General features: G+C 47.4%; 1 protein-coding gene across 1 annotated transcript in view; it reads left to right on the top strand.

Annotated features, from left to right (window-relative positions):
* The window catches only part of IFT172 (intraflagellar transport 172), a 1181874-nt gene that overhangs the window by 387143 nt on the left and 771158 nt on the right, over window positions 1–23573 (top strand). Inside the window, exon 18 of the mRNA XM_086928171.1 lies at window positions 5767–5874. Coding sequence (XP_086784297.1) covers window positions 5767–5874 — 108 coding nt within the window. The remainder of the gene's footprint in view (window positions 1–5766; window positions 5875–23573) is intronic.

Below are 23573 nucleotides of genomic sequence, written 5' to 3'. Positions count from 1 at the left end.
AATGCTGCCGAGAGGTCTAAAAGAATGAGGATGGCATTCTTTTTCTGATCCTGCAGCAGCTTTATGGAGTCGGTTAACTCAATCAGTGCAGTTTCTGTGGAGTGATGGGGGCGGAAGCCTGATTGTTGGGGATGGAGTACATTGTGTGCGTCGAGGTATCCTTTGAGTTCCCTATAAACCGCTTGTTCTGTAATCTTTCCTAATGCTGGAAGGAGAGATATTGGGCGGAGGTTGGTAAGATCAGAGGGAGATTTGTTGGGTTTCTTCATCAGTGGTTTGACTATTCCCTGTTTCCACAGGCGAGGTACAATTCCAGTGCTAAGAGAGGAGTTAACAATCTTGTTGATGATTGGATTCACCAAGTCGATAAGTTGATGGAGTATTCTAGGGGGACAGGGGTCAGAGGGTGAACCAGATTTGCATGCCATGATAATTTCCCTGGTTTGATCTAAGTTAACTGGAGTGAAGTTTTTTAGACTTCCTACAGGAATTTCTTTCTGGGCAGATATGCTCGAGGTCTGTGTAACTTGGGGAGGAGAGAAATTTTTTTGGATGTCATTTATTTTCTCCTCGAAGAAATTGGCTATTTGGTTACAAAACTCCTGGGATGGAGGGATCTCAGGTTGTAACGCTTTGGGCTGGGTGAACGTCTTCACAATTGAGAACAGTGTTTTCTGTTTCTGTTTGGACTCATTAATGGCGTTTGTGTAGAAGTTTTTTTTAGCTGTTTTAATGTTGGAATGATAGATATTCCTAAGATGGATGTATGAGAGTTTATCTGCTGTACCGTACATTCTACGCCATTTGCGTTCAGCTTTTCTGCAGGCCAGATGGGCTATTGCTAGCTCTGGGGTGAACCAGGGGGCATTGATCTTGGATTTATTATCTTTTCTGTGTGGACGATTGGGAGGTTCACGAGCTTTAATTTCCTGACGAATCCAACTGTGGAAGAGGTTGGCGTCAAGTTCGACGTTACCGGTGAAGTTAGGAATCTGAGAGTTGGTGATGGGATTTAGGTCGATGTTTTCTTGTACCTTTTTCCAGTTAACAAAGTTATCCGGGTGTGGGTTAGGTTTATAGGTAATTTGCGCTCGTGTAGTTTTGATGTGGAATGGGATCAAGCTATGATCCGTCCATATTTGAGGGACAGGAGGTAGGGTGGTTAGGGGGGAAAGGTTGGTGCAGACCCCATCCAGTGTGTGCCCTCGTAAGTGGGTGGGCAGATTAACTCTTTGATGTAGATTGAAGATTTCTAAGGTCTGAAGGAAGTTGTTGACATGTGCGTCGGTTTTGGACTCGAGGTGTAGATTGAAGTCCCCAACGAGAGTAAAATGTGGATATCTGAGGAGGAGGTGAGCCAAGGAGTCGCTAAGCGAATCTAGGAATCTGGTGGCATTGCCCGGGGGACGATATATACAGTATACTAGCCGCCAACCACCTGCAGCAGCCTACAATAAGGATTTCTTCAGAGGAAAATCAGGATGGCGGGGTAAGGAGCCCGGTCGACGGCAATGATCTCTCCCAGATGTCGGCCTCTATCCCACTAGCTCGATCCAAAGTGGGAGGCAAAATATCCAGTTATTTACAACAGTGGCGGGAAATCATGTCGGATCGAAGGGGCCTAAACCTTATCCAATTCTGACACTCTCTGGAATTTGTAAAGAACCTGCCAAAAAACCCTCCTCAACCTTGCTTCCAGAAACATCTACTTAAAGATGGAAGTTACCAACATGTTACAAAAAGGAGCGTTAGTAAAAGTTCCTTTAAATCAGAGAATAAAGGGGTTTTGCTCCCGGTTTTTCTTGGTGCTAAAAAAGCTAAAAAACTGGAGACTGAACTTGGATTTGCAGAACTTGAACAAATTCCTCAAAAAGCAATCGTTCCATATGATTTCTATTCAGAATCTGCTTCACCTCCTCAACAGAAACGATTACATGTTGTCGCTGGATCTCCAGGACGCATATTTTTATATACCCATACACCAAAAACACAAAGTTTCTAAGATTTACGGTGGCCAGCAGTCACTTTCTCTTCCACGTCTTACCCTTCGGACTAAAATCGTCTCCCCGCATTTTCACGAAATGTTCGGCTCCAGTACCAGAAGCATCATCAAATTTTCCCTTACCTAGACGATTGGCTCCTCAAAGCCCCCATGTACGAAGCAGCAAAAGCATCCACCAAAGCCTGACTACAACTTTTCGAGAAGTTGGGCCTCACTTTAAATGTGGAAAAGTCAATCTTACATCCATCCTGCCGACTGATGTTTCTTAGAGCAACCCTAGACACCATGGAAAACAATGCCTATCCTACTCTGGAGAGACAACAGAGGATAGGATCCTTGGCAAGCAGGGTCCGAAAAAGAAAGTCTATTTCAGTACGCTTATTCTAATCCCTCCTAGGGATGATGTCGTCTTTTATCCTCTCATACCTCACTGTCGGCTTCAAATGCGTCCCCTTCAGGAGGCTTTGAACGAACAATGGATACAGATAGAGGGCTCTTTTGACGATCTGATCCGGATTACTCCTCCCATGATAACAGCCTTGGACTGGTGGACCCAACCTCACCGGCTATCGCGAGGTCTGCCATTATTATTGCAGGCTGTTCCTCTCGTGATTACAACGGATGCATCACTGGAGGGCTGAGGTTTTTTCCTTCAAGAATTACTGGTCAGCAGGAAATGGCCGCCTTCCCACAAGGATCTTCACATCAATCTTCTCGAGCTGCGAGCAGTTTACCTAGCGCTCCAAGCTTTTCTGCCAAAGATACAGGGTACATCGGTGCTTGTCAGGACGGACAACACCACTTCAATGCCCTCTCAACAAACAGGGAGGAACAAGATCTCTCCTGCTCTCTCAGGAAGCCCAGCTCATATGGCGATGTGCAATTCATCACAAAGTACATTTATCAGCAGAGTACGTCCCAGGAAAAAAAAATGTCATAGCGGACAAATTGAGGAGGCTAGAAACTTCTTGCCATGAGTGGGAGCTGGACCAGCACACTCTAGACAACATTTTCTTCTATTAGGGCAAGTCAAACATAGATCTGTTCCATCTCCAGAAAAATGCAAAATGCTGGTTCTTCGCAAGTTGGCATCACTATCGGGGTTCATGGAGGAATGCCTTTTCAATAGCTTGGTCCGGCATAATTGCTTACGGCTTTCCCCTATTCCTCTTCTGCCACGAGTTTTAAACAAGATAAAGACAGAACCCTGCAAAGTCATTCTGATATGTCCGGCCTGGCCTCGCCAGCATTGGTACACGGAACTACACCTACTGTCAGTCAAGTCTCCGATTCACCTCAGACCAATTACGTCTCTCTTGACAATGAACCAGGGACAAGTGTGTCATCCAAACCCAAGTTCTCTGAAATTGGCAGCATAGTGCCTGAGTTCCGACAATTTCAACACCTGAAAATCCCACAAGACTGTCGACAGGAGCTGGCTAAAGCAAGAGCTGATAGTACTTAAAAAACATACTCGTTGAAGTGGAAAAGATTCTGTAGGTGGTGTACCTCGTATAATGTTAGCCCTCTCCATTCTCCTCCTGGGAAGTCTTGCCTTATTTGCTTCTTTTGGCTCGATCAGATTTAGCCCACGCGTCAATTAAGGTCCATTTTGCAGCTATTTCCCGTTTCCGCAGAACAGCTAAAGGGACATTTCTATGGTCCTGCAGAATTATAAAACCGTTTCTCAAGGGGCTTTTTCAAATGTTTCCTCCATTAAAGTCACCTCCTCCTACATGGCAATTAAATACAGTGCTCAGTCAACTAATGAAGCACCCGTTTGAACCTGTTCATAAAATGGATATGAAGTTCCTATCCTGGAAGGTGGCTCTTCTCCTAGCTCTTACTTCGGCAAAAAAGGGTGGGGGAACTTCAAGCCTTCACTACTGAAAAACCCTTCTTACAATTTAAACAAGACAAGGTTATTTTACGAACAAATCCTACATTTATCCCTAAGGTCACTTCGGATTTCGATCTTAATGAACCTATTGTGCTGAACTCATTCTTCCGAAATCCGCAGACTGCAGCGGAGCGTGCTCTGCAATCTCTAGATGTTAAAAGGTGCCTAAAAGTTTACTTGAACAAGACTAAGTCATTTCGTAAGTCAAATCAACTCCTTATTGCATACAGTGCACTTAGAAAGGGTTTCTCCATTATGAAACAAAGTATCTCTAGATGGATTTCAAGTGCAATTGTATTCTGTCATCAACAAGCGGGCCATTCTCTGACATCAAGAGTCCGTGCCTATTCTACAAGAACGATATCCACATCTACAGCGCTGTTTGCAGGTGTGTCCCTGCCGGACAATGTAGTTACAGCAAAGAAATGATGGATGGAATGCTGACAATGCAAACATTCTCCCCCAGTCAAAAGATCTGGGTTAAATCCATCGTTCTTTTGCCCACTACACCACCCCAGTTTGGACCCAGCCATATGCAAATCAGTCTTGACCCTGTGCCTCATGGGAACAGTCCAGACCGAACTGCCAGGCCAGGTCCCCCCCTGGACCGGAAACAAGCATCCTGGGACCGGTTTCAGGGTATGTCACCCTTCTTCAGCCAGGCTAGCTTGAATCCAGTGGCACAGTGAGCAAGGGACCCTCGTCTGGGCATACCCATCCCACTTAGGGCGAAAAGTGTTACAGCAAACAAATGATGGACGGCTCAGACATCTATTTCAATAAGGTGAGCCTTCTTCTTGGGTTCCTTCGCACCATCCTGAACTGCCTCACAATTTCAATTAATTGAACATTTTCCTTTTGCTTATGCATTTATATGTTTATTTTGTGGTACATGATTGATGCTTTAAAGAATGCATTAACGGTTGTAATTTATGGCATTAAAATTAGGTGCTTACTGCTAACTAGTCTGATTCAAGCATGTGAATCTATGAAAGTTCTAATAATAGAGTAAGAAACAAGTTACTTACCTGTAACTATAGTTCTCCAGTTTTGGAATCTTTCATAGAATCACATGCGACCCGCCCGTCTCCCCTGGTGAAGGCTCACTACTTATTTCAGGTTTTTATTTCTATTATGTCCACTTGTGCTTGGAAAATCTGAGGGACTGGAGCCTCTCCAGGAAGGTTCTACAGGGTGGTCTCTTCTGATTGGTTGAGTTTTGAGTTTGATCCTTTTTCTTAAAGGACATAGATATCTTATAAAAGAGTATTAGGCCTAGCCCTTATGTGTTTATGTCTATTGAGATTATTATTTTTATAATACCGGTGACTCCCATCTCGACGACGGGGAATGATTCAAGCATGTGAATTTACGAAAGATTCCAACACGGGAGAACTATAGTTGCAGGTAAGTAACTTGTTTCCAACGCCTACAGGTGTCCTAATTTAAAGATGAATGAATAAGAAAAACGACATCTTGCCTCCTTCTGCCCAGTGACCAAAGAGAGGGTAGCAATGGAACCAACCCTAGACTTCTAAGGGGAAGCATTTCAGTGAAGAAACATACAAAAATCAATTGAAACTATTTTACAAAATCAAATACAGTTGACATTTTTAAATAAGTAAGCGTTACTCCAGGTTGAAATGATTCTGCGCATCACTGTTTTGGGTTGGAAATGAATACATAGATCTGTAAAGTGAGCTCCAGAGCTACATCAAAGCGACAGAAAACCACTTTGCAATGACCGTGTAGACCAGTGACTTTTTGTCCTCACTTGGGATTCAGCAGGGTGTTGCTCAGTTTTTGGTGAAGCACGCACATTGTTTATCTGACTTCTGCTCTACCTGAACCTTCTGTTTTTCAGAGCGACTGCTTTCTTGGAGACCCTGGAAATGTCCTTGGAAACAGAGGCGATGTGGAAGACTCTCAGTAAACTTGCACTGGAGTCGAGGCACCTGCACATTGCGGAGAGGTAATATTAAGAATTTCTAAAGTAGTCTGATTTGTCCTCCGCCTGCAATGCTAGTGTCATTCTAGCTGGCCCCACACACACAAATGTGTCTCCATATTCTGTGCATCTTCTGTAGCGTGATGAGGGAGGCGTTTTTAGCTTTTCCCAAATGAGGTGTTGCTAGGAAATTTCTGAGTGCATGGAGCGATTCCTGAGGGTAGAGGCTAGATTATGAAATTCATAGCATGTTGTCTCACAAATACAGTTTTCAAGTTGAAGACCTGTCTGAAACAGAAAGCTTGGAGGTGCTTGCTATGAGCAAGGCAGGGAGCCTATATTCTGCTCTTTTGAGCCCCGCCTCTTTGCAGTTTCCAAATCAGCTTCTAACTGATTGGAAGTTTTGTCATGTCTGAGCCTGATGGCTAATTGATGTATCCACAACAAATTTCCATTTTAATGGGACAAAGTCAGACATATTAGGCCTTCCGCTACAGTAACCATTGCATCTCACTCAGCTCAGACAGACGCCTTGTGTTTGGTTTTAAGGGACTGGCATTCTAACAGTCATTGTACAGGTTTTTTTTGACTGATTTTATTTTGTGCAAGGCTACAGTTTCTTCAGTTCTTCTCCCCGGCACCTGTGAACGGACTGGCAGCTATACTTTAAAGTCTGATTGATTGGTTCGTATATATGGTAAAACTGCATGCAGTGCTGTAAGAGTTTGGGTTGCATGGTAGATGGCATATTTCCATTCCTTGTGCCAGTCTGAGTTAAGTGTCTAGGAGTAGCTTTCCTTGCTGCTTGTTTGTGTTACCTGACACCTGTAACACGGGACTGAAGACCGGGGGCTTTATCAGGACGCTGCCTCATCTGGAAACCTTGCCGCTTCATTGCCTCCGTTGCCTCCGCCCAGTGCATCACCTAGGAGAGTTGACTACAGTGTCCAGGGTGCATTTGGCTACTCCTAGCTGCCGCGAGTGGGAGGCGTGGCCCATCGCGCTCGGCCTCCCTCCCCGTGGCGCGGGAGCTTTCCTTGCTGCTTGTTTGTAATACCTGACGCCTGTAACACGGGACTGAAGACCGGGGGCTTTATCTGGACGCTGCCTCATCTGGAAACCTTGCCGCTTCATTGCCTCCGTTGCCTCCACCCAGTGCGTCACCTGGGGAAGTTGACTACACTGCCCAGGGTGCATTTGCCTACTCCCAGCTGCCGCGAGTGAGGGGGAGGTGTGGCCCATTGCGCTTAAAGCGCTGCCTCTCCCCCTGTGGCGCGGGACGCGTGCGGGACGTAGCCCGGACGAAGCCCGGTCAAGGGCGGGCCCGTCTGAGCCTGTCCGAGACCGGAGGAGGCTGGGCTGGGCCACCCCTCTGACAGCAGTTCCCTGCCATCCATCTGTTTGGGAAAACCCAGGTACTGTGAAAGTCATCACTATTTCGTGGCACGTCGTTACTTCTCTTCTGTGTTATTTTACAGTTTGCCATTTGAGCATTCGTCCAATATATTTGTTACCTCAACATGAATAAAAGGAAAGGAGTGCGGGGACTTTAGATGCTTTCATCTTGAGGGCAGAATCTCTGTTGACTCACGAAATTGAGATTACTGAACGTCGCCTGTCCTTGGACCCAGTTTCTTTACAGACACGTTTGTCATTGAGCGGCTCCAATTCTGTCAATACATCTTACTTATCCCTCCAAAAGGTTATTGTGAGTCATCCTGCCTCTCTAAATTTTGCCTCACCAAATCCGGAAGTATCTGGCATGACTGCTTCGGTTGTGTCCTGCATTAATACCAGAGCGCAGGTTGCCAAGTCTAGAGGGAATGCCAAGACGAAAATGTTACCAAATAAATGGAAGCAAGCCGTGGGCACTCAGAAAACAACAATGGCCAAGTACTCCCTTGCCACCAATCCTGTACTTGACACAGCAGTTACCCCAACAAACGTTAATTTGAATACCATGGGTACCCAGACTGATATAATTTTTAATCGACTAGGAAACGTTATTGGTACAAACAGCACAAATTAAGGAGGTGATTGATAAGAATTTTGACTTATTATGGGGAAGGTTACAAAGGATGGACTCCATCATGGATAATTGGAGTGGTATTAAAGAGAATTGTACCCCTGATAATGCGGGGAGGAGCTTGCCAGTGCCGATCCTTATAAACCACGGGCCCAACACACCATTCCAAGCTCTACCCTGCATAATGATACCATAACACCCAATTTATGTATCACATGTGGAGATCGTATCAACCCTCTTGTTTCACATCTCAATTATGAGCAAAGGACCACAAAAGATATATCCCGAGCGCCTGATGTTAACATTACAGATCTAGGTAAAAGTCATTATAGGCATCCTCATCTTGGCACTATCCCTGGTTCAGACGCAAGTAATCTAAGTGTGGGCCCAAAGGTCACGGACGGTATCACGGACCGCATCAAGAGTAATTGTTTGACATCCAATGTCGATGTTCTGAGCCTACCCCCTGCCGCTTGTCCCTATGTACTGGTTTTAGCCGGCGTTCCAAGTTTCCCTGGCGATCAGAGAGAGTTTTGGGTAGATCTATGTAACAAGTCAGTAGATTGGTTGGTAAAACATAAAAGATTCCATGCCTCTGATATGAATGAAATTCTTATGGTCAGACGAGTTGAGTGGGTTGGCCATTCGCCTAAAAACATTAGTGGCGACTGCATTTTTATTAATTTTCGTAAACCCCATATGGTCCAACGTTTATTAAGTATTCAAGAGCAGTCCCTAACACTAAATACTACTGTCCGTGCACTCCCGTTGGGTTATTTTTATAAACCCCAACATATAATTGCCATTAATGTTCATGTTTTTCCGTTGGAAACTAATAGGTTTCAGGCCCTATCCAACCAAGATGCCCAAGATTGACAACCACTTCGATTGGTTAGTCAATCCCATTTTGTTGAAAACTGCTTAGGTCTCACATCAGTCGTTCACACTGATAAGCTGGCTGACCAGCAACAAAATAAATTACTCAAATACCTGTGTTGGCTGATCAATCACAACAGGTAGAAAATCCCGTAGGGCCCACATCGGTAGCTCCCATTGATATGCGTGACAATTTGGAAATCCCAATTAAGTTTGAAACTGATACTGACCTGAATGTCTTGAGTTGAAACGTAGTGGGTTTACAATAAAGGCTAGGGGACGAGGACTGGCTCCATGTAATATCCGACCAAGATAAAGTAATGTTCCAAGAGACATGGGCAACCCATGAATTATATATTGAGGGGTTTCACTGTTTTAGTATAGTTGCACCCAGGCCCAAATTTGGTCGCCCATCGGGGGGGGGGGTTCTTTATTGGGATCAGTGTCGTTGCTGGTGGGAGCACCAAGGTTTTATCAACTAATAGCCGTAACTTCCAAATATTAGGATACAAAAGGAGAGTTCCTTTTTATTTGATTCATTTTTATAACAACAATGTTTATTCCACTCCAAATAGGAATGTTATTGAGCTTTTTAATCACATCTCCAATCTATACAGTCAGCAAGGTTCAGATGGGGTTATTGGGATCCTCTTGGGTGGTGATTTTAATGCAAAATGTTCTCTTACGTCGTATGGTGTGGGTACACCCATCCCAGATCCTGCCTTGTGCAGGGGTGCAGAGCTGGCTACCCTATTGACCCGTCATAATCTCATTAACGTCATGGACGGTTAGGGTGTTTCACTTTATACTAATCACCAAGCACCCACTTTTAGAGGAACGACTTGCGCTTCAACTATCGATTTTATTTTTATTTCCCCTTCCCTCGTGGACCGTTTAATGGCGCATGAGGTTATCTCCACGAATCACAGGGACCATAACCCTCTCAAAAATGTCTTGAGTTTAGCATCTCGCCCAGTGTTCTCTATAGAATGTGGGGCCAGGAATATAATACCATCAACTGACAACCTAAGATTAAAATGGAGGGGTGTTAATTGTGGCAAACTGTTTTAGACCATAGCAAAGGAGAATATGCACCTAATTATCTCCTGCCTATCGACCTATGCACAACACCCAGGGGTAGTCCAGGATTTTACTAAACTCTGTCTGGCAATTAAAACTCTTTTGTCAAAACCAATCCCCTGAGTAGAAAACACTCCAAGGTGTTTCAACCATAAGTGTTCTGAGGCTAATAGGAGCCTACGTAAGGCTTTAACATCCAACCCAAGGTGCACGGCAGATGTGAGAACAGCTAGGCGGAGGTATAATATAGTGATTAATAATCGGACGGGCGCCCTCCTCAATGACCGCTCTAAATCTGCCGCCATAAAAAAGGGTAACATATTCTGGTCTGCCGTAAGGAACTTGCGCTCCATGGGCCAGCTATTAATACCTGTTAGCTGCACCATTTCCAGTGAGTCGTAGGAGAGCCAAAATTTACGCTACGCCCACACAAGGGTCAGATCATTATGTACTCTGCCAATTGTCTAGTTTGCAAATAACCTTGTCTGAGGTGGAAGACGCTATTGACCAGAGCCTTGGGAAGAAGGCTCCTGACCTGGATGGGTTGCCCATAGATTTGATCAAATGGAAATCAGAGTTCTGGGCACCGCTCCTTCTGAATGTTTTTAATAACTTATCATATGCTCTAATGCCGAGCACTTGGGCCATGAGTACTATTGTTCCAATCTTCAAAAAAGGGGACCGATCGGAACCCATTAATTATAGGCCCATTTCTTTGCTCGATAATACCCTAAAGATATTGGGCAGAGTCTTATATGATAAGATTCTAATGTGGTCAGAGGATAGTGGCATTTTAGAGCCATGCCAACTGGGTTACCGCAGTAAGGTCGGGACAAATAAACAGTGTCTAAATCTTAACTTGGTCGTGGGTAAATATACCATCGCTCGATCCTCCCCAGTTTATTTGGCCTTTATGGACCTATCGTCCGCTTTTGATTTATTTAATAGGTCCAAACTTTGGTCCATTTTATTGGCCTATGGATTGGATGAGCCTCTTGTACATTTCTTGGCGCACCTCCATAAAGATCTTAGGGCTCAGGTTAGGATCGGCAGTGGTGGCGAGGTCTCTGGAGCTATTCGGGTTGGCAGGGGAGTCAGACAGGTATGCGTTTTGGCACCCCTGCTTTTTAATATGCCACGACCCCAGATGTCCCCAGAATCAATAGGAAACCGCTGACGGTACTATTATACTCCGATGATGAGGTCCTTATCGGCCGCACCCCGAATTCTCTGCGCACTTTAGTAAAGACCTTTGTACACTATATGGGGAGTTTAGATTTATGTGCCAATTTTTAAAAATCCTGTATAATGTCCTGCGACCCAGGAAAGCGCCTGCTCAATTCTATTTGTGTAGGTAGTCAAAAATTGACAACCACTAGCACCTTTCCCTATCTCTGGGTGGTCTTTGCTGCGAACGGCTCCTGGACTGAGTACTTGTCTCACTCCAGGAGCAAGTTCTCAAAGGCCATCAATTCCTCCTTAGCCTCCCTCGCCCAAAGAATACAGGTGCTATTTTAGCTATTTTAAAAAATGTTAAACTGCAATGTGTCCCAGTAGCCATGTATGGGGCTGAGATTTGGGGCAATGTGAGCAGCTACTGCATTCAGCAGGAAGAAAACAGGTTTTGCAGAAAGCTGTTGGGCGTCCCAATCTCCACTCCTCAATACATTTGCCATAGGGAACTTAATTTAAATGATAATAATGATTTTATTAATGCTCGCCCTGCTCTATTTTGGCTATCAGTCTGGAAGAATCAAGCTGCGTCCCTAACCAGAGAAATTATTAGTGACTGTGTGTGTTAAATATGAAAGAAGAATGGATATTCCCTGGCAATCGGGAGTGTACCACAGTCTTTGTAGTGTCAATAAAGGTAGCCTCTTTTTAAACCAAAGTACAGCCGAAACACTCTACAAAAATGAGTTAAAAAGCACACTTTATACACTATATAACACAGAAAGGATTTGTACGGATTTGAAGAAATCCTTTGCATTAAGCTAAATGAGTATAGAACTGTATAGGCATCCTTTACCAATTCATCTTATTTTACCAATGACCTATTGGGAAAGGAGCCTTCTATTTCGTTTGAGAGCGTGCCTTTTAAAATGTTTGTTATGTTTCTCTTTCGGCTACCAGCCCAACCTCGATCACGCACCTTGAACAATGAAGAATTAGTCTTTCGCACTAGCACTTTTTTGAAAATTTCCCCCCGAGCACGAAAGATGATGTCTAACCTCTGAACCCTTTTATCCTGGTACGATTACCTTACTAAATTAATTGATGAGCTGTTATTGCATATCACTACAAAATATCTAATTTGAAACCAATGTTATTACTATTGCTGTATAATTTGTTGTGTTATTGTGCTTTTATGGATTTTTTTGGAATCCGAATAAAGTTTAACTTGAACTTGAAGTGTCTAGATCCATAGCTAGAGCCTGTGCTAGACGTTTTAGTAGCAGGTTGACGTCTTTTATGACACATTGGAGTGTATAATAGTAATTTTGTGGCTGTACCAAAACTCTGTGTGAGCCAAAGCTGAGACTGACATCTACAAATCTCTAGCACTTCTGCTCTGTGTCTGGTGCTTCGGCTGAGATGCTGAAAGGAGAAAACACTTGTGCAAACAGGCATTCAAACTGACATAGACTCCATTGATAGACTGTCATGTAGAGCATGTATATGCCCAAGGAGAGGCCTGAAACTGCTTAGTATGTGGACACAGCCTTTATCCATTGCTGCCTGTTCCATGGTACATTTTCATGCTGACTGCAGTTTTAGACAGACTTTTCTTTTAGAAGCGTACCTATTTATACAGCGTTAGATTATGTTTGCTGTGTAATCTTGCAGTGCTTTATGGTGTATTCACTGGACCTATACATCTACCCTTCTCAATTCATAGATTCACATGCTTGCTAGAAATATTCCTATGTCAGGCTGGGAATTCTTGGTGGTCAGTGTTTAAAGAGCAGTGTTCGCATAAGCTCATTTGTATGATAAACATGTTCTATTCACTCAGCAGAAAGGCTTTGCCATTTTTGGTGGCTAGATCCTTTGTAGAAGTCTGCGAGCGATGAAACAATGATGCACATTGTTGAGGCATCGTAGCACATGGCCCTCTGCTAAAATGCTGCCAACTTTTTAATGCCGTAGGAAACTGGGCAGTGTGTTCTTAGGGCAAGTATCTTTGTAAAATAGTAGTATGGATCGCATACTTGTCCACTGGCTTTTTCTAATGCCATCTTTGTCCATCCTACTTCCATGTTGCTCTGCTTGTTCCATGCTGTTTTTAGAAACCAATCTCTGTTAATTGGTAGGGCAATCAGAAAAGAAATTAGACATCATGCCTCCACCAACCGTAAATTTTGGTAAGGTGCATTGGGCACTATTGGCAAGGTGTGCTCCACACATTTGGGCTACTGGTTACAAAGGGTGTTGCCTACAACCCAACCCGGGCCGGACGCGTCTCAGGAGGGGGCGCCTAGAGCTGAATAGGTAACAATGTATATGCCTATAGATGACGAGAGCCAATGCCATTGTACATGCAGAACTGCTAGTGCAGCCAAATTGTTTCAAACCAAAAGAGGGGAAAGAAAGGACCCACCCCCAAACAAGGGGAGAAAAATGTAAAACACCACCCTCCACCCCCTTCCGAACGAGCCAGTTAAAATAAAAATGCATCTTGGGGGGGGATATCGTAGTTCTTTAACTAGCCTAAATCCCATCAGGGTCCCTGTCTTCTTGGGTGTCCCAAAAATCTGATGAAAGAATTGCAATGAAGGGGGCCCAGATCTTAGTGTATGCCGAATTGTCTGCACAGGTAGCCATCAACAGTCGTTCCATGCCTAGTAATGCCCTTAGCTTGTGAAGTCACTGGTGATGGTCTGGGGTTTTGTCTGTGCCCCAACTGGACAGCAATACTCTGTGTGGCGTGGAGTGTTAAGGCCATCTGCCTCCCCTTTACGGAGCAGAATAGGAACTTGAGTGCATTGGGGAGTCCCAACAGAGTGTATGCAGGGAATCTGGGGATTGTGGTATTAAAAGCACAATCAATGTCGTCCAGGATCTGATTCCAGAACCTAGTCAGTTTCGGACAGTACCAAAGCAGTTGGAGCAATGTGCCTGGGTTGCCACAACCCCGCCAGCACTGGCCATCAGATTGGGCATTCCATTTCTGTTCCCGGGAGGGGGTGTAATACCAATAGGAAGTGATCTTGCAGGCTGTTTCTGTGTGTCCTGTAGTGTATGCTGTGGAGTGCGCTCTATAGAAAATGTCTTCCCTCTCTTTATCTGTTAGTGATCAGCCTAGTTCTACCTCCCACTGCTGCAGCCCAGGGGTTCTGCATTTTAGTGTTTCCTTTGTCAGGTGGATAAATCTCTGAGCTGACCTTCTTGTCATCTTTTTTAAGAAACAGCCACTTCTCAAATGAAAAATCCGGGTTTGAAACAAAGGTGTCATGGGCAAGGGAAACAAGGTGAGTCCCATGCAGTCACTACCCTTTCCTAGATCCGATATGTCATGTAGGTTACAGAGGAAGAATAGAGCCCTGAGGTTCTGTGAGGTTGAGGTAGCCACATCTCCCTCGAAATGTGTGATCCCGGTATTGTCTGGTCCATGAAGACCCAGTGTTTTGCCATTAGTGGACGATTCCACTCGACCAAGTAAGGCAGTTGCGCGGCCTGGTAGTAGCTTGATATATTGGGTAACGAGAGCTGCCCTTCTTGTTTTGAGCGCTGTAGTAGCTGTTTCTGCAGCCTAGGTTTTGAGTTCCCCCATAAAAATGCTCAATCTCCCTCTGAAGAGTGTTAATCATGCCAGGAGGCAGAGATAGAGGAAGGGTCTGGAAAATACAGGGCTAAGGATGCACATTAATTTTCACTGCAGCAATTCTAGCCAGCCACGAGAGCGGGAGTCATTGCCACTGTGTCAGATCTTTACGAATTAAAGTGAGAAGCTTTGAGTGGTTGGCCTCTGTAGTTTTAGGGAGACTTTTACCTAGAACTAAGCCTGAATAGGGGAGATCCTCAGTGACTCAGTGGAAGTTTAACTATGATCGCAGTCACGTTCTGTGTGTGATGTCGTGTCGAGATTGAAGATTAGTGACTTCTGCATATTTACCCAAAAGCCTGAGGACGCTTCAGACTCCTGTATTTCAGCTACAATGGCCTGGAGAGAAGTTAAAGGCTGGGTGAATGAGAAGATGACATCATCAGCGTAGAGGCTGATCCAGTGTCGATTTGCTTCCTAGCGTTAGGGTTGTCTCTTAATCTCTGGGCCAATGGCTCCATATAAAGAGCAAAGAGAAGTGAAGAGAGAGGACAACCTTGCCCCATGTCCTTGTCTATAGATATGCAGCTAGATCTTACGCCATTCACTCGTACTGCTGCCTTGGGGAGCTGTAGATGCTCAAAATCCAAATCCTGAAATGCATGCCCATGCCAAAGTGCGTGAGAGTCTCAACTAGGTAGGGCCAGTGCACCGTATCAAATGCTTTTTCAGCATCCACCGCCATTAACAAGGCTTCCTCTAGTGATCCATATACCTTGTCTATTAAGTGGCAAATGCGTTTAGTGTTGTCACCACACTGACGCCCGGAAATAAACCCTGCCTCGTCTGGATCTATGAGGCTGGGCATCAGGGGATTGATTGAGCTGATGGGCTAGGATGCTAGCAAACAGTTTTGCATCAATGTTCAAAAGCGAAATCGGGCGGTATGAGCTGCTCTGCTGTGGATCTTTCCCTGGTTTGGGGATGACTGAAATCGAAGCTTGGATCTTTGAATCTGTGAATGTGCCCATTTCGGTGAAGGAGTTAAACAGACGAGTGAGTATGGGGGTGTGTTCCGAGCAGCAAGTTTCATAGAATGCCGCACCGAACCCGTCAGGTCCCGGTGACTTCAGAAGTTTCAAGCGAGCAATAGCGAAAACCATCTCTTCAATGCGTATAGGCCTGTCTCGTGCTTTGACTTCTGCTGGGGGAAGGGACAGTGGTGGGGGTACTTGTAGCCGACTCGAAGTATGCCTGTGGGTCCGACGTGCTTGGAGAATGGCGTTAGTAAAGTTTGGCATAGTAGGCCTGGAATGTGTCTGTGATGCTATTCATGTCAACCACTTCTGTACCGGAGGCTGTCCGGACTGACTTAACCGCCTGCGCAAATTGCTTACTGCAGAGGCGATACGCAAGCATACGGCCTCCGTTGTTAGTCCCTATGTCGTATGTATGTTTTAACCTAACATTGCGTGTTCGGCTCCATCCAGATTGTGGCGTTTAAGTTGAAGGCGCACTCTCTCTCTCTCTCTCTCGAATTGCCTCCAAATCCGGGGCGCCCTGGTGCGTTTATGTATAGATTCCCGTTCAAGTACTGATGTCTCTAGTTCCTTCCTCTCAGCTTTCCTAATCTTGTTTTCATGTGCTGCTTTTGCTATTAGAGCCCCACAGGCCACCATCTTTAGAGCCTCCCAGATCGAAGACAGTGCAGTGGAACCAGTGTCATTAAGGGCTAAGTATTCTTGTATAGTGCTTTTAAGTGCTTCTACCGTTTCTGGTGATTGTAGCATCGTTTCCCGGAAGGCATCAAGGGGGTGTCTGTGTGGGGGCAGAATAAGTGCGAAGGGTTAGAGTTATATGTGCGTGGTCCGATAGTGAGCGGGCCTCAATGGAGGTTGCAAGCACTCATTCCCAAGCCCACGTGGAGGCCAAAAAGTGGTCCAACTGAGCATAGGTTTTATGAGCTGCAGAATAAAATGTGAAGTCCCGTTCACCTGGGTGCTGGGAGTGCCACACATCGCGCAGCCCACACGTCTCCAGCCACTCCCACCCTCCTGCAGAGGGAGCCCCTGTGTTACCGGATCGAAGGCCTGAACTGTCCTGTTCAGCATCCATTACAATGTTTAAGTCCCCACCTACCACCACCGCCGCATCTGGTGTATGGAGTATACTGGTTAGGGCCTCTGTTAGAAAGGACTCCTGATGCTCTTTTGGGGCATACATTGAAGCCACTGTTAGAAAGAATGTGCCCACCTGCATCCAGAGGGTCAGCATGGGACCCTTAATTTCTGCAAAAGAAACCAGGAATGTACCAAAGAGGTGCTCGGAGAGAAGAATGACCACCCCCTCCCACTTCTCTGATTACCAGAATTTCTGTGGAAACCTTTTAATGAGCATTCTGTGTGTAGCTTTTGGAAGTAAGTGTGTCTCCTGAAGCAGACATATGTCTCCTTGCATGTGCTCCAGCAGGGAAAGCACCACTGATCTTTTGATGGGGTTGTTGAGGCCTCAAACATTGAGGGTAACTATGTCAGTCACCAGGATCAGAAGGAAGAAAGACTTAAAATATTGGGCAAGTGCCAGCCTGATCATCCGTACGGTGCTAGTGGTACATAGTGGGAAGGGAGAATCTATCAACTGTTCGTATGCTTGGACGACAAAAGAACTTGAGGAACTGAAAACGTTAATGTATGTGAGATAAGCATAGTCCATCATAAAAGTAAGGTCAGTACAAAGGGCAACAGCCAAGTTGGCAAGAGTCATCCAACAGCATTTAGCTTTGATGTCCCCGCCCCACCAAGCCAAAATGACCAAGTCAACATAAATTCCATGCAATGCCTAAAGCAGGAGGGTCTGCTTCTTCTCCCCCCCCCCCCCACACCAGAGAGGGGCGCAGCACCGCCGACCATTCTTTAACAATTGTGTCCAGATCAGGATGAGGCGATCAAAACTGGATACGTGTCGCAGTCTTGGGTGGCTTCTGTCTGGGGCCTTGTTTTCCACCGGGGATCGACGGGGGGGCCTGATCGCCAAGGTCTAGGTTGAGGATCTTAGAAGTTTATGCCAGGGAGCGTAGTTGATGGAGTTTGTCCTCGTGGTGGAATATAAGAAGAAATGGGTGGTTCCACGAGTAGGCGATGCCCGTTGTCCACAGATTATCAGATTATTAGTCACGGGCCGGAAGTCCTGCCTCTTCTTTAAAGTGCTTGCTGCAAGGTCCTGAAAGAGATGCGGAGCATAGCCCCTGAATTGCAGCTTCTTTGCGTCTTGGGCTGCATTGAGTATAGGTTCTTTGACTTTGAAATCATGCACACAGACCAGAATATCTGCAGGAGAACAGGCGGGCTGACGGGGGGGGGTGGCCCACCCTATGACACCTGTCAGGTTTAACAACGTTATCTGCTGTGGTGCCCAAGACAAAGCTAAACAGTACCTGAACATAGCCCTCAAGGTCCGAGCCCTCCGCGCTTGTGGGGACCCTACTGATGTGGATGTTATACCGTCTAGACCTGTTTTCAAGGTCTTCTGCATCAGCTTGCTAATCGATCTGCTGGAAGGCAACAATCTCTCTGTCTCTGGCCACCACATGCTTGCCAATGGTGTTGACATCTCGATGCACCGCTCTGAGCTCCATTTCAGATCCGTTTTTACAGCCTGAAGATCTTCTCGGAATGAGGAGAACAAAACCTTCAGGAATTCTCAAGTCACTGGACTCTCTGCTCCATCTCCTCTACCGGACGGTTTCTGCTCCCCCAGTGGTGCTTTGTCCCCTTGGGTTCCAGCGCTCTTCAGGTGAAGGTCACAGCCTGAACGATCCTTTTTCACTTTGGCTGAGTCCAGTCGTTGCCTCGGTCGGAGAATTGCATTGCTTCAAGTCGATGTGCCTCAGGGGGGTGGGAGGCTGGGCCCCTGATACGACTGAGTAAGGTAGGGGGTGCAGTGACCGGAAAGCCCAAGAGTCAGTTGTGAACTGTGGTTCTAGATGTGTGCCGGCCGAGGTCCCGCGCTGCCTAGTAACTTCTCAGTGCCTCAATCCTGGTGAAATCTGTCAGGGCATCACTCTCATTGTATGCTATGGCGCCATCTTTGAGACTTGGGGCCACTTAAAGTGACAGGGCCAGTAGCGATGATCGGCGCTCCCCACCTTGAACTCCAACCAGCCTCCAATGCGGGCCCCAAAGGCCTCTGCTAAACTGCGAGCAATCAGTCCACACCCGAGATCGCTACTCATGCCCTGAACCCGACAAGGCCCCTTCCCCCAGCTCATCACCTCCTCTGTCGGTGCTGTGCTCTGGTGGGCACCACTTCTTGCCAGTGAATGGGTGCAATGCGGCCGTAGTGCTCCAGCCCGGTAAGCTAGGCCGCTTGCTCCTACTCCTCAAATCTGGCTATTAAGGCTGGATGTCGTTCCTGCGCTTGGCCGTCCCTGGTACTGATTGTTCGTCACAGGGGGTGCACTCAATTCCCGCAGTCCCCAGGGTCCACTGCCGCTCTCTGCTGTGGAGAGACTCACCAGAGGCTAGTAATTCCAAATCCTCTGGGGGAAGGGGCGACATGCTCTTTGCAAGCAGGCCATCTCCAGGCAGGCGGATCAGCCGCAGGCGCTGTCCCTGCCACAAGCGAGCTCCAACATGGCCACCCCGCCAACCACGGGGAGTCTGCCCTAACTCCGGGGCCCGGCAGAGCCGGCCAGCCACAGACTACGTTTCCTCTGAGAGCAGTTACTGGCTCAGTCTCGGGGCTCCTCGTGTCACCTCGAGGAGCTCGTATCCAAGATGGCGGGCCAGCTGCTGTCCTCGCGCCTACCAGACACAGGCTCTTCTCCGAGGAGTGCAACTCATGATTTAGCCGTCCCCGGGCCAGCGTTCCGGCCCATGGTCCATCAGGGCCGGAATCCAGGAGGGTTTGGTACTGTAATGATGCTTCCAAACCTGGCGTGGACGAAGTGCACACGAAACACGTCCTCTCACGCCGCCATCTTGGTCACGCCTGCCATGCAATTTTAGAGCATCTGGCTGTACATTATCTCTACTTGCCTTGGTGTATTGTATGGGTTAGAAAAGACCACAAAAATCAGTTGTGCTGCTCATTCACGGATGCTCCCTTCTAATGGTTTGCATGTTTATGATCATCTGCGAGACATCTGTTTGATGTTACTCTTTTTATCTGATAGAGACATCTAGCCGCAGATTCCTTAACTTAGAATATCCCCCAGGCGCCAGTTTGGATCCAGAGATTCTTCAGCATTAACGCTGCGTGCTGGGGGATGCCGTTGCATGGCTCAGCCCTGACTTCGTCCACGGATATGACATTAGTGGAGCCCTCCTAGCGCACTGACGTCAGTTTCCTTCTTTTCTGCGCGTACAACGTGGATTCAGGAGAAACGGTTCCTCTGGCCTGTTTTGTTTTTTAGGCCTTACTGACGCCTTTTTGCATTTGGGAACAGTGTTCGATGCCTTCGGACTTCAAGTCGTGCGAGACCTGTACGCGGTTCATGTCAGTGACGGATCTGCACGCAATTATGTGGTGCTTGGGAGAGCACCACAACTCAGAAGACTGCAACACCTGTCGGCAGCTGAAGTCAAAGTCCCTGTGGGAATGTTGTATGAAATTGTTGTCTACCCGGTTGTCTCGTTCGGAGTCCAAGTGTTCCCGGTCTCCATTTTGAGCTGGGGCTCCAGCTCGGGGCTGGTCTTGGAGTTGTTCCGGCGGACATCGCTAACCTACCACAGGTAAGCACAAGAAAAAGTCACAGAGGTCGTACGCCTCATGCAGTCATGAGTTCGGGCCGGCTGCTCCCGGTCTTTACCCGACACGGCGCTCAGAAGTCGACCCCCACCTACCCACTATTTCCTGGGGCTGGGGGAGCTGGGTCAACTAGGACCCAGATGGAAGCCCATTGTCAGGCTTTGCAGGCCATCTTTGGGTCACCCCCTCTCCCTGGCACGCCTTTGGGCCCCACAGAGTGAGTGGGGACTCAGACTGGGAATTCGCTGGCGGGTTTGCTCACGGACCCACTCGAGTGACCTGACTCCGGTTCCGGAGTTGCTGCGATGTCAGGAAACAGTCCGGAGGGGCTTCCCAGTCAGACGTCGGGCTGCAGTCCACCTGCTGCATCAGAGCACAGCCCTGTTCGGCTCCCTATGATGACGTCTGCAGTGGCTGCAGCGGGGAGCTTGACCCCGAGTCGACGATGTTCCACTCCGCAGTCTCCCATCGCAGTGGATGTAGAGTCAGAATGTATGCATGAGAAGCGCTGGCAGTTCCTTGGTCCTCCTTAGCCTGCAGAGTCTCTGCAGTTTGGTGGATGTGTTAGCTTGCAACCGTCCCCTACTGATGACCTGCTGTCGCCACCTAGGATTGCCACGGAGGCTAGTGTGGCGTTTGCAAGAGCTGTTCGCAAAGCTACAGATATCTTACAGGCCCAGCCTCCATCACTCTCTCTGCCTTCTGATCCCGTGCTGGACCTGCTCCACCATGGCAACATGGATGTGGAGCCCTTGCTGCCTTTTGGTGAGTCGTTGTATGATCTTATTCCCCGGGCTTGGACGAGGCCCTCATCGGGAGACCCTGTGGATTGTGCTATTGCACATCGTCCTCGCCAGGCTCCGGATGACCCTGATTGTTTGTCCCTCCACCCTGGGGTTCAAGGGCTGGTTGTCCAGGCAGCCTCAGCCTCACTGTCTTCCTCCTTCTCCTCTTCTCTGTTACTTCCACCCACTAGGGAGTCTCAATAGTTCTAGACATGAGGCCAGGACTTATTTGTGTCCACGAGCTCGGGCCTCCAGTCTTTAAACACGTCCTGCGTGTTTGCACAAGTTACTTTCTCCCTCTGGGACTCAGTTGAGCGCCTCCTTCCGTCTCTTCCGGAAGGCCCTCAGGCTGGTCTTGTTTGGGTTCTCTACGATGGTCGTGAACTAGCACAGTTTACCATCCGATCAGCCATGGACACCACAGACTCTATGGGTTGAGCTATGGCCAGGTCAGTGGCTCTACGTCGCCATGCTTGGGTGTGAGATAGCAGTTTCCCTGCAAATGTTCAGGAGCGTCTTCGAGATTTGCCCTTTGAAGGGACGCACCTTTTTGATGGTCATGCAGACTCTGCGGTCCAGTGTCTCATGTCTGGTTTTCCGTGAAAACGTTATTCCTAATCCTTGTTGCAGACTTTTGATCTCGTTGCATTGATTGCAGTATTGCTTTTCCTTGCTAGCCGTCTCGGGGTTCAAGCTGATATTTCCCAGACGGACTGCACTGCTGACCAGCTGTTTCTGCCCTTAATTTTCGACTCCTCTGTCTAGGAGCTAGTCTCAAGAGGTATTCCCTTACTTATTGTAGGGATGTGGTATACCCTATGTGGGGTATTCTGTTAGAACTGGCTATATCTGGTTGGCTAAGGCTGACGCCAAAGCTAGGCAGAAATAGCCAGTTCTAACATTGTTGGACAGCGGTGAGGATTAGGACTTGTGTTTGCGCAGTGCCACAGCGACAACTGGCTACATTACAAAACTCTGCATTCTAGATAGTCACATGTTTGGGATTATTGTTTGTGATTTTGTTTTTCCTCAAGAGTGTCATTTTTTTCAAATGGTGTTTCCTGCGCTTTTATGTTTAGGGGCAGATAAGAGAAAATGACAGGGCGGGTCGCCAGTAAAGGGGGAGGTTCCCATAGATCAGGAATCCCTTGCTGGGTCCAGTGCCCAATCCCTGTTCTGTCCCTGTGTGGGTAGATGAAAGAGAGTGAGTGTGGAGGAGAAATGGCTTGCTCGGGAGGGTGATTATCCCCTGAGTGTGTGTCTGGATTCCCCAGTATGGTAGGATCCAGTGGTGGCAGCTAAAATTTGTCCAGTGCGTGGAGTCCCATTCCCAGTTCCCAGAGTATGGTGCCTGGTGCTCAGTAAGAGGGGTACAGGTTGAGAGTCAGAGGCAGTGAGGAACTGTCTCACCAGTCTGGAGGGGGAGTGTGTGGATGAGTGGTGTGTTGAACTGGAGGAGTTGGTTTGAGTTTTTTTGTGTGATAAATGGAGCGTGCACGGGAGGTGTACCTCTGGTGGTGTGCAGGAGGTCCTGCAGAGGCACTGGATGAGAAGATGGACGTCTGGCGGTGTGCTAGATGTCTTGCATAGGCATTAGGGAGTGATTCTAAAAGTAGTGGCTTGTGTACCTGATGATCCTGTGTAGGGGAAGAGGTTCATGTGTAACCCAGCTAGGTCCCAGTAGGATGGTAGGGGTGTAGGGGCTCACGCCCTGTCTCAGTGGAGGCGGAGTGAGTGTGGGACGGTGTGTCCCACGTTGGCCCAAAACCCTATCTCAGGGCCTGGAGGGTTCCCTAAGGGAGCGCCAGGTTGGGGGCCTAGGCTGTACTTACAGGTCATTTGAGGAGGATCTTCCTGTGTCTAGAGGACGGGGGGTGTCTGTAACCAGTACTCCGGCCGTCCTGGTGTTGGGCAGCACCACTCCTAGAGGAGGGTGCAGAAGTCCTGGTTCGCTGGGCATTTGACCGTCTAGAGTGCTTGACCATTTGTGGGGCCTCTGGAGGTCGTTCCCCGAGGAGGGGGGAGGCCAGGTTCAGGTTCAGCCTGACCAAGATGGAAGAGCATCTGTAATCAGTGTCCTGACCGGTTTTGGCTTCCAGGGGTACCGCTCCAAGGTGGGAGGGTGCAGATCTCTGGAAGGGGGTGCAGAGGGAAGGTGTACTTCTGACCCCGGTGCAACCTGAGGGTTTAGATCTTAGGTTGGGAGATTAGGAAGCTTCCAGGTCAAGAGGAATCTCTGCCAAAGTAGATCAGCTGAAGAGACTGAGGGGGTTGCCCTTGCTGTGTGATCTGAGGCTCACCTGCAGTTTGTTGTTTCCACTAAGGTAGAGGAAAGGGGATTTTGCTATGTGCTGTGTCCCCCACCTGCTTGAAGAGGGACTGTGCTGTGTGCTTTTTTTAAAAAAAAAATTTTAAGAAGATCTTTATTAATTGCAAAGCCATT

This window comes from Lissotriton vulgaris, chromosome 6 (genome assembly GCF_964263255.1).
Source record: "Lissotriton vulgaris chromosome 6, aLisVul1.2, whole genome shotgun sequence".
Lineage (NCBI taxonomy): Eukaryota > Metazoa > Chordata > Amphibia > Caudata > Salamandridae > Lissotriton > Lissotriton vulgaris.
The sequence above is the reverse complement of the archived record's forward strand: the minus strand, read 5'-3'. Positions and strand labels throughout refer to the sequence as shown.